Here is an 11,614-nt window from a genome sequence, read left to right on the forward strand (position 1 = left end):
CGCATACCTCAGGATTTGGGTAAGCAGTTGAGCTGACAAATTTGGGGAACGAGACTATGTATCGCTGGCCTGGCAGGCCTGGAGACGAGACGGAAAACTTTCGGGGTTTTCCACCTCCTGGCCTTTCTGAGGCCAGTCGTCTCCAAAAAGTGTTTCTACAGGACGGCCATGTGACCTCACCGGGAAAAACCTGCGGACACACAGGCCAGCGCCGCAGGCTCATCCCAATCTCGCCAAACTTGTAGCGCTTCCCGGGCGCGCGCTCAGACCGGACCTGCCGGCTCCAGTGCACGCCGCAGAGCGAACCATCGGGCCAGCCCCGAGGGGGTGCAAGCGGAGGTGCGGCAGGATGCTCAGGCCTCGGAACTCTTATCCGCCGCTGCCGCTTCCTCCCGACCCCAGCCAGGCGTTATGAGTGACCAGGCCTGCCCTAGGGGCCTTGGGCACGCTGCATAGGAGAGCTACCCCCCTGCTCGCTGTCAGGGTGGTAGCGGCCCATTGGAGGGTTTCCCGGGCCGGCGGCAGGCGCAAAAGCGTAGCGCTCTGGCTGGGGGCGGGCCGCCGCGGGAGGAGGGACAAAGGGGTGGGTCCCCGCGTTCTGCACTCAGGCGGCTGGGGCTGCAGGTCGGAGAACTGACCCGCGGCCAGGAGGAGAAGCGGGACCCAGAACTGCGCCCACGCTGGACCTGAGCCGAGATGCCGGTGCGGGGAGACCGCGGGTTTCCACCCCGGCGGGAGCTGTCAGGTTGGCTGCGTGTAAGTCCTCTCTTGAGCTGCGCATTCGGGAGAGGGGTCGGGAGCGTGAGCCGGGGAGCGCGTGGTGGGCTCGGCTCAAGGGTTGCTCTGAAGTTGTTCCCTTTTCGTTGGAGAAAGCTGGCATTCTCCCACCCGGACGCGGAGCGCAGAGAAGGGTAGATTTTGCCGGACCCATTGTGACTCGTGGTCTCCAGGAATCCGGGATCTTTTTCTCTAAAGTCACTTGGATTTGAGATTAAGTCGCAGCTAGAGGAAATGGCTTGAACCCAGGCAGCTCGTGCCTGTCGTCTCCTGCTCTTTTCCTGTGTTTCCTGCTCTGTTTCAAGGCACACTGTACTTAAAGCAAAGTGGCACGTATGGGGGTCCTTGAGAGGAACTGACAACTCGCTGGGGACCAAACTCCTCATTTTCCTTTTTAACCAGCTGCCTGCGCGTTACAAATAAAAGTTACTTTCAATGGGAATGAATATGGGGTTTTGGAAGAAGCCACAACAAGGGAGTGATGAATGCTTTGTACTCTTGTATTATCTTACCTGTCACCAGTTCCTTTATTTTATGTCTTTATTTGTCAAGTTTCCCCTTCCACACAGTAGTTTATTTTAAGCTATAAATAATCAAGGATTTCAACTTACGAGATTTAACATTTGTGAAATGTGGACGAACTTGGAAGTGAATACTCCAGCGCTTAGTAATGGAATACAGCCTCCCACCTCTATTTTCGCTTCAGTTCTCAGACAGAGCTGCTTCCCTGGCAGCTGAGTAATAATGGTTGTGGTTTCCCTGAAGTTCCCAGTGGAGAGTCATTCCCTCATAGAAACTGCCCTCTACACTCCTTCCCTCAGCCAGGGAATCCCAGTGGGAGGAGAGAGGCCCGATCCTTCAGCTCTCTAGGTGGTCTGAGCTGGGGGTGCCGCCAATCTCTTAGGGAGAACTGGTCCACCGAGGTTCAAGTTATTCCTGGGGTAGACTGTAACTCAAGCACACCTGGGAAGGATATAGTTAAAAGTGAGAAACTAGTAGTAATAATTCATTGGTAGTGAAGTGTTATTAGAATACTGCCTAAGAATGTTATTAGCTTATTCGATAAGTTTTCACACACTGCTCCACTTCAGTGTGGTGAAGACAAAATGGGTCAGAGGCACATGCCTTACCACACAGACTTGTTGGGGATGCAAGCAGATAGTGAAGTTCAATGAGTGCCATTTAGAAATATGAACGTGGAGCTGTGATTCCCTTTGTAGGGGAGACAGGAGAAGGTAAGTGTTCTTTACCAAGGCAAAAGTGACTTTTGAAGTGTTTCTTGAGAATATTCAGAGCTACTGGCAAAGATTGATAAAGGTTTTTTTTTGGTTGTTATTTTTTACCAGGAATTGAACCCAGGGGCACTTATCCAGGATCAAACCCACTGAGCCACATCACCAATCCTTTTTATATTTTATTTAGAGACAGGGGTTCATAGAGTTGCTTAGGGCCTCACTAAGTTGCTGAGGCTGGCTTTGAACTCACAATCCTCCTTCCTCAGCCTCCCAAGACACTGGGATTACAGATGTGTGTGTGCCACCATGCATGAACTTTTTTCTTATCCCTGATATGCTCCTGCAACTTTTTTTCTTTTTTTTTTTCCTTCTGGTACTGGGAATTGAATCCAGAGGTACTCCACCACTGAGCTGCATTCCCAGTTTGTTTTATCTTTTATTCTGAGACAGGGTCTCCTGAAATTCCCCAGACTGGCTGTGAACTTGGAATCCTCCTGCCTCAGTCTCCACAGTAGCTGAGGTTATAGATGAGCACAAATGTACCCAGCTTCGAGTACACTTTTGAGCTACATCCCCACCCAAACAACTTTTTCAATACCATTCTGCTAATTCTTTTTTTTTTTTTAAAGAGAGAGAGAGAGAGAGAGAGAAAATTTTAATATTTATTTTTTAGTTCTTGGCGGACACAACATCTTTGTTTGTATGTGATGCTGAGGATCGAACCCGGGTCGCACGCATGCCAGGCGAGAGCGCTACCACTTGAGCCACATCACCAGCGCCCCCCCCCCCTTTTTTTTTTTAATTTATTTTTTAGTTGTAGGTGAACACATACCTTTATTTATTTATTTATTTGTGGTGCTGAGTTGTGAACCCAGTGCTTCACGCATGCTAGGCAAGTGCTCTACCACTGAGCCACAACCCCAGCCCCCATTCTGTTAATTCTTAATGAGTATCTACTTACTGCTGGTTACTGTAAGGGGATTCAAAGTTGAATAAGACTTGAGTTTTGCCTTCAAGGTCTGTGGACCTGAACATTTTAGACTGTTTTAGACTCTGATCTCTCTGTCTCTGTTAGGATTCCTGAGGGTGAGGGAGGGAATATGTAAGATACAGATGCATACTCTGCATTTCAGGAATACAACAAAGGGTGGGATTGTCCTCTGTGCACACCTTTCAGGGATTCTTGCTGGGAGGAAAGGGCATTGGAACAGACAACTCCCAATGTAAGCCACTATAGAAAATGGAGTTAGTAATGCCTCCACCTCAGGCCGAGTAAGGACTGATGAAATGACGCAGAGTGTGTTGGCACAGAGTGGGTGCTAAGTAAAGGGTAGCCAGTCATAGGAACCAAAATAGGTGCTAAAAACCTTTTAAGTGTGGGTGTTAAGTGCAGGGTTTTGGGTTGATAAGGGAGATGAGATCTACAAGTATAGGAGTAGTTGGCAAAGACAAAAACAAGAAGGAGTTTCACACTGCTTTGAAAGGCTTCTAATGCCAGTAACAGAACTTTGGGAGGCGTAGTCATAGAAATTCCTAATGGCTTGACGTTCCCCATAAACAAGTGAAGTTAGTTTCCCAGTAAACATTCTACCCCACCCTCTACTAGTAAATATTACTATTTTTAAGGGATGCATAGGCTTAAGACTAAATGAATTTTTACATCATCCTCTGGGGAATTCCATTTGCAGTGACTTCTGCCAATATTTGTTTAACTTTTGATCTAGTTTTTTGCACATGGACAAGGTCACAGTCAATCATTTATCTTCAGTGTGAGTGTGAGAACTTTTGGAATATATCTGAATGTAAGGGAGCCAGTGAAATCCCCACCATTAGCTTTTGAGCTTAGCAAGGATTTCTCTCCTTAGAAGGCTTTCTTTTTAGGAGACAGATATCCTGAAATTAGGTGGGGCCTAATTTGTGCACTTGAGTCCTGCATACAATAGTAGTTCTGTCCTTTGAAAAGTCCATGCAGATTTGGTTGGGGAGTGGCATGAGACGTGGGTGGTGCACAGTGAAGAGTTAGGTAGGGTTAGTAATCACCAAACTTTCAACATACTTCTACCAAGAATATGACCCATTAGGGAATTCCTTTCCTGATGCTGAAAACAAATCCTATTAAGCAGTTGTGGCTACAGATTGAGAGCTGATTCTCAGTAAAATGCATCATTGATTAAAAGAATAGTCAGCAGTCTAAAAACTGCTGGCCAGGGTGGCCTGGAATCAGCCAGCTTTGGTATTGGGAGGCTAAGGTGGTTTGAAGTATGGTAATGTTTGAGGTATGTCACACAAGACATGAGTGGAAGGAAGCAGAATTATCTGAGAATTTATTGAGTTAGTCTGTCAATCCTAAGTTCAAGGATCAAGGCCAGAAACAGACTCAAAGGTCAGATTTAACCCCCATTGGGTGGGCTAAACGCAGCAATGTTTGCATGAGCTATGTTAAGGTTATAAAAACTATATAGGGCCTATTTCACCCCCAAAGGAATTTTTGTGATGATGTGTTTTTAGCAGAAGCCCATATAGCTAACATATTTATAGGGGTCTAAGGTGGTATGACCATTTAACTTTTAAATAATACTATATAATAGCAATAGGAAGAAGTTTTCAGGCACAAAATTCCATTTTCTAATATTGCAATAGCTAGTTCCAGTTTTGCATGGTACCTTGGAGTCACCTGAGTAATCACCTGAGCTTGTAGGCTACCTGCATTGTTGGGTAAAAGGCAAAGTTCTGAGTTGGCAAGTGCCTGTTTCCATTTTTTTCTACTTGATTAAGAGATGCACAATGACTACTAGAGTCCTTGGAGGTCCTGCCTAGGCTTGGGCAATGAACGGCAGCCCATACTGGGGACTTTTTGTTTTTGGAGTGCTGGGGATTGAACCCAGGGCCTCAAACTCCTTGTTGCATGGGGATGTTGCACTGTACAACTAAGCCACATTTGCAGCCCCCTATTTTTTTTTTTTTTTAAAGCTACTAGGGTCTCTAGCATACTCTCTATTGCATCTAAGCCTCATCATCATGGATAACCTGTGAACTCAGAAGAAATACTAAAGACTGTCAATCTCCCCAAATACCTGACCATTTAATTAAGCATTTTCTCCTCCATTTTTTGCTGTCCTCTAAGCAGTGTTTTATGAAGTGTAGTATACACAGGCTTGCAGGTGGTACTGTGGGGACATATTCTATTTTTCACTGCTTAGGCATGAATATTGTATGTTAGGAGTGAAAAAATGAAGCCAGGTACCAAACCCATTCATTTTATGGCTAGATTCCTAGGTTGCTTAGAATGAGCTAAAAATAAGTATTAAGTAGAACAGTTGAGTTTGTTTTAAGAAAAACTGTAAACTGTGGGGATGAAGTATAAAACAAAATTGTGAAGATGATGCTTGACAGCTGCAACTTGGGTAATGCTAACTAAGATAGGGGTGTGGCATTTAGTTCTGGAGAGCTCTAAGTATACCTTGTCCACACCTTCAGTAATGTCAGACATAATGGTTCAGAAAAGCCAGGAAATTTGAAGGTGATGGACTTGGTCTTAAACGTGTATATTAAAAAATGTGCTGGTTTCAGGAATTTTTATTTCTTTTATTTAAAAAAATTTTTTTTCAGTTCATGCTAGAAGAGTGCTTCACCACCAGGAGACACACCCAGCCAATTTTTTTTACTTCCTGAGGTGCTGGGGATTAAACCTAGGGGTGCTGTACCACTGAGCTCCATCCTTAATCCTTTTTATTTTTTATTTTGAGGGCAGGTCTTGGTAAATTACTTAGGCTGATCTTGAACCTACGATTCTCCTATTTCCTCAGTAACTGGGATTATAAGTGTGTACCACCATGTCTGAGTTAGTTTTTATTTTTTGATAGAGCTAATGTTGATCTATAAAAGAGGCTTTAGCAAAGATTGTTTTAGAACTGGAAATCCTGATGTAGAGAACAATTCTGATTTGACCTGGGGGGAAAAAAAAAGACCAGTTGAGATGTAGGCTGATGTTAGGTGCATAAAACAAGATAACACTATTTTAATCACCAAAATCTCTAATGGTGTGCCTGTACATGCCCTTTATGAGAAATTCTGAGCCTTCAGCTGGTAACTTGTACTTGAGTCATTTTATTTATGTATTTATTTATTTATTTTGATATTGGGGCTTGGACCCAGGGGCACTTACCACTGAGCCACATCTCCATCCTTTTTTATATTTTATTTAGAGACAGGATCTCAGTAAGTTGCTAAGTTGCTAAGGCTGGCTTTGAACTTGTGATCCTCCTGTCTCAGCCTCCGGAGCTGCTGGGATTATAAATATGTGCAAACACACCCAGCTTGAGTCATTTTAAATCAGTGTAGATAAATTTGTTTAGTCCTCTTGTATGATGGTTAAAGCTTTATCAGATGTGTAACCCTAAAAACATAATGAAGCTTTCCTTAACACTTGCATGCCATTGTGTATTACAGACTTGCTGGCCGCAAAAGATACATTGTGTAATAATGAATGTTTATTTTAAGTTTGAGAAGAAAAAATAAGCCTAACTAGAATATCCATGGATATGGTTTCTACTTAGGTGTCTCTCCTCCCATACTGTTTTGGATGGAGGCAGTAGTGATGTTAGCACTGGTAAAAATAGTCCTGATAGATCCTCTGTGAATAAATTTTCTTTTTTTGGCGGGGGCAGTGCTGAGGTTGAAGCCAGCGCTGGGAATGTGCTAAGCATGGGCCCTACTACTGAGCTGCACTCCTTGCCCTGTGAATCAAATATTTGTGGTCTGGAAGCGTGACTGACTGACCAGATTATTTCGAATCATATCATTAATCATGGCCAAGGTCTTATGTCACATCCTTGAATGTAATGTTTTCTAAATTTTACTCATATTGTATGTGAATACAGACTTCAGAATTAATTAATATGGTCATTATTATTTCTATTGTAGACTTAAATCAACCATACAAAATATATGCATTATGCTTATGCGGAAACAAATGGCATGAACTATGGAAATTTTAATTTTCTATGCCTCATTTCATGGACACCTTGTATTCCTATGGGCCTAAATTTATGAGTTGGTGAAAAGTCAGAGGCCTTTGGAGGGAATATTTGTAATGCCTTGTGGGAGAGAATTATTGGGATAGTTGTTCCTTTGGTAGTAAATAATGATTAAAAACCATTTACATTTTTGCCATTGTGGTTCAGAAGAGCTTTGATAGAATTGGAGAACATTGCCGGTACTTTAAATTTGTCCCTGGAGTTGAAAGTGAACAGGGAAATAATGCTTTCTAGTCATCTGTAGGAATTAGTGAACCACTCCAGAATGTGTGCCATTTAGCAGCATTGTTCTTCCCAGGAGGAAATAATGTTCCAGATGTAGCTATTTGTTTCCACTTGCTGACAGCCATTTCTTATGACATTATTAAAGGAAGTGCTGTGGAGTTCTGCAGGTTAAGTGTCTGACCTTTTACCTTACATGGATAGCTGTACCTGAGAACTTGGGTGGGTGGAGTTTCACCTGGGAAAGGAGGAGTCAATAACACGTGCCTCCTGGCTAGTGCCCCTCTTTCAAACCTTACAAGTCTGTTTCTAAATATATCTGCAAGGCAGATTAAAATTATTTGAGGGAATGAATGAGCAAAACTAGCATTTCTGGTTTTGGAAAAAAATGAATCATGGAGAAGGAACTTCCTGGTGAGCTGAGTTTCAGGAGCCTGCTTCCTCCCTTACCCTTCTTCAGAAAGGTGGAGTCAGTTACTTTCTTGCCTGGGATTGGTTAGTGTGCACCTCCTAGTGTTTATTCTAGCTCTTATCAAGTGGGCTTCATGCCACAAGTCACTTCCCATTAGTGGTGAGCCCCTCCCAGGTCTGAGTCATCTAGGTAAGCCCAGAGGCTGTCAGAGCCCAAACAAATCCACTAAGTACTTAAGGACATTGACTTGATTTGGGAAAGCTTGTAGCATCAACTAGGATGAGTCAAAGACTAATTGAGAGTTTAGAAGAGTGAATTCCTTACATTTATGTAGTGAGTAGATGATGGTTTGTGAGGAAAACTCCTACCAAAAAATGTTTATTTTAGAGAACATTTTTGTAATGGTATAGAAACAGTATCAGCTACACCATTAATTAGCTGGGTGACTTTATCAAAGTCTCTGCTTAAACTCTAATCTTCAGTTTCTTAGTTATATTTGATTTTTTTTAAAAGATTGTTGTATTTTTTTATACCTTTATTTTATTTATTTTTTCATGTGGTGCTGAGGATTGAACCCAGTGCCTTGAACATGCTAGGCAAGCGCTCTACCACTGAGCCCCAGTTCCAGCCCCTATTTGATGGTTTTTTTTTTTTTTTTTTAATTTAATTTTATTGGGTACTGGGGATTGAACCAGGGGCGCTTAACCACTAAGCCACATCTCCAGCCCTTTCTATTTTTAATTTAGTTTAATAATTTATTTAGGTACTGGGGATTGAACCAAGGGGTACTTAACCACTGAGCCACATCTCCAGTCCTTTTTATTTTTTATTTTAAGAAAGGGTCTCACTAAGTTGCATAGAGCCTCACTAACTTGTGATCTTCCTGCCTCAGCCTCCCTAGTTGCTGGAATTACAGATGTGCACCCCTTGGCCCAGCTGATGATGGTCTCTAAATTCTTTATTCTGAGTGTTCTGAGTGCTTAGTGTAAAGCCTAGAGAACATTCTGAAAATTTTCTGTTGGCTCTTAGAGTGCTTCCTTGCTCCTTCAACAATTTTAAGTTTGTTTCCTTTTATTTATTTTTTCTTTAAAAAAGAGGTTCAGTGGATTCTTTCTGAGAGGCATTAAACAAACAAACAAACAAACAAAAAAAAAAAAAAAACTGGGAACCCCAAAGTGGCTGATAGTTGTTTAATTCAAGAAGTGATGGAATACAACACAGTGAATCTCACCATTGTGTATATCCATAAGACTGGGTCCTAATTAGAATAAGATATATTTCATGCTTGTATAATTACATCAAAATGGACTCTACTATCATGTATAACTAAAAAGAACCAGTATAAAAAAAAAGGTGATGGAAACATCTATTATTTAGTTGCAGCTTAAATAATGTACTATCGCAGCTTTATCTTCCTTACCGCGCAGCCCAGGCAAGCACCACAACAATCTTGCATAGCTTCTTGAGAAACTTTCTTCATTTTCTTCCTTTCTATTCTCCCCAGTAAAAGCTGCATACTGGGGGCTTCCCACAGCTCTTTCTTTTGCCCACAGAATTCTCCCCCTGGGACCACATTTTCTTAGCATGAGCATGGAAGGGGAGGCGGGCCTGGAATTGGGAGCTCTTTCAGTATCTTCACAAACAGGCTGAAGTTCAGCCTCCTGTTCACCATCCGCAAACTCTGTTCATGGACTCCTGGGAGAGCACTTGCTGTCATTGAGTTTCAGCCTTACTTATCAGGCACATGCAAACTTTTCAGTACAACTTCAGGCTGAGCCACTTTGCCTTCTTGAGCTGCTCTGTTTAGTGTCAGGGTGAGTTTTAAGAGGGGAGAGAGATTTGTGGCATCTCAGACATCCATTGAAGTTTTCCAGAAATGGAACTGAAAAACATTTGTGCTTTTCCTTCTGGTGTTATTGTTAGAGTTTAAAAACAGGCAAGTGGTGACATATTGAAATGAAGAGGCCCTGAGTTCCTCTTGAACACTTTTGTGGCTACCTTCCTAGCAGAGCCTAAATGTAAATTAAAAAAAAAAATTTTTTTTTAAAATTTTTTTGTAGTACTGGGGATTAAACCCAGGGCTTCACATGTCAGCCAAGTGCTCTATCTCTGAGTTATATTCCTAACACCCACCCACCTCTTTAAATTTTTTTTCCCATATTTTTTATTGGTGCATTATAGTTGTACATAATGGAGCGATTTGTTGTTAAATATTCATATCTGCATACATTATAACAATAGAGTTTGACCACCACTATTACTCCACAGCACTTCCCTACTCCCTCCCTCTCACCTCTTGGTCTCTTTGTTCCTTTTGATTTTCATGAGAAATCCGCCTCCCCCATATACCTTTCTTTTCCTTTTTCCTTTCTAGCTACTGAATTTGAGAGAAAACCATACAACTCTTGGCCTTCTGAGTTTGACTTATTTTGCTTAACAGAATGGCCTCTAGTTCCATCCATTTTCCTGCAAATTATATAATTTCATTTTTCTTTGTGGCTGAATAAAACTCCATTGTGTATATATGTCACATTTTCTTTATCCATTCATCCATTGATGGACTCCTAGGCTGGTTCCATAGTTTGACTATTGTGAATTGTGCTGCTGTAAACATGGGTATGATGTATCACTGTAGTAAGGTGACTTTAATTCTTCAGAATAAATACAGAGTAGTGATATAGCTGGGTCATAGAGTGATTCCATGTCTAGTCTTTTGAGGAACCGCTATACTGATTTCCATAGTGGTTGTACTGATTTACAATCGTACTGACAGTGTAAAAGTGTTCCTCTTTTTCCATATCCTCTCCAGAACTGATTATTATTTATATTATTATTTTTTTTGGTACCGGAGGATTGAACCCAGAAGTGCTTAACCACTGAGCCACATCCCCAGCTCTTTTTATATTTTATTTAGAGACAGGGTCTCACTGAGTTGCTTAGGGCCTCACCAAGTTGTTGAGGCTGGCTTTGAACTCCTTATCCTCTTGCCTCAGCCTCCCAAGTTGCTGGGATTATAGGGTTGCACCATCATGCCTATTATTAGTATTGTTGATGATTGCCATTCTGACTGGTCCCTTTTACTTTATTTTTTTATTTATTTGTATTGGGGACTGAACCCAGGAGCACATAACCACTGAGTCACATTCCAGTCCTTTTTATTTTTTTTATTTTGAGTTTCTCAGAGCCTCACTAGGTTGCTGAGGCTGGCTTTGAACTCAAGATCCTCCTGCCTTAGCCTCCCAAGTTGCTGGAATTTCAGGTGTACACCACTGCGCCCGGTACTGGCTTAAACTTTATCTTGAGCTAAGTTACCCAAGGTGGCCCCCAACTTTCAGTTCATTTATCTTAGCCTCCCAAGTAGCTGGAATTACAGACATGAAATACCTTGCCTCGTTTGTTTATTTACTTATTTTTTTTGGTTCTGGGGATGGAAACCCAGGGTTTTATACATCCTATATAATGCTACTGAGTTAACATGCCTAGCCCTAAATGCAAATTTTAGTCAAAGGTTCAGAAGATATATATTTTCAGTCTACTTACATTAGTTAAATGCACAATTTGGCAGATGACTCTGGGAAGTGGAGGGTCAGGAAAGAGCAAAAGAAATAGATGGAATTCACCATCAGCTGTTATTAAAAAAAAAATGCATCTGAAATGTCTCCATTGAGAGTTTTTTTTCTCAGAGAAACAGTAGTACCCAGGGTCTGTCTTCTCTTCCTTACTCAGAGTGACACATTTTCTGTTATAAATTTTATGGTATTTTATTATAGTACAGTTTAAATACAAATTTATTTAAATTTATATTTCAATGTCAAGTGGAGAGCTGGATGAATTTTTTGTTTTTGTTTTTGTTTTTGTTTTGCGTTCTGCTTTTTGGTGCCAAAACTCAGGAGTTTTGTTTTTTTTTTTTTTTTTTTTTTTTGTGTGTGTTT

The 11,614-nt window shown here is 41.7% G+C and overlaps 1 protein-coding gene across 1 annotated transcript in view; it reads left to right on the forward strand.

The window, feature by feature from the left end:
- Nucleotides 1-586: 586 nt before the first annotated feature.
- The window catches only part of Tjp2 (tight junction protein 2), an 86,994-nt gene continuing 75,966 nt past the window's right edge, over nucleotides 587-11,614 (forward strand). Inside the window, exon 1 of the mRNA XM_048806779.1 lies at nucleotides 587-756. Coding sequence (XP_048662736.1) covers nucleotides 697-756 — 60 coding nt within the window. The 5' untranslated portion in view covers nucleotides 587-696. The remainder of the gene's footprint in view (nucleotides 757-11,614) is intronic.

Source organism: Marmota marmota, unplaced genomic scaffold (genome assembly GCF_001458135.2).
Source record: "Marmota marmota marmota unplaced genomic scaffold, marMar, whole genome shotgun sequence".
Classification (NCBI taxonomy): Eukaryota; Metazoa; Chordata; class Mammalia; order Rodentia; family Sciuridae; genus Marmota; species Marmota marmota.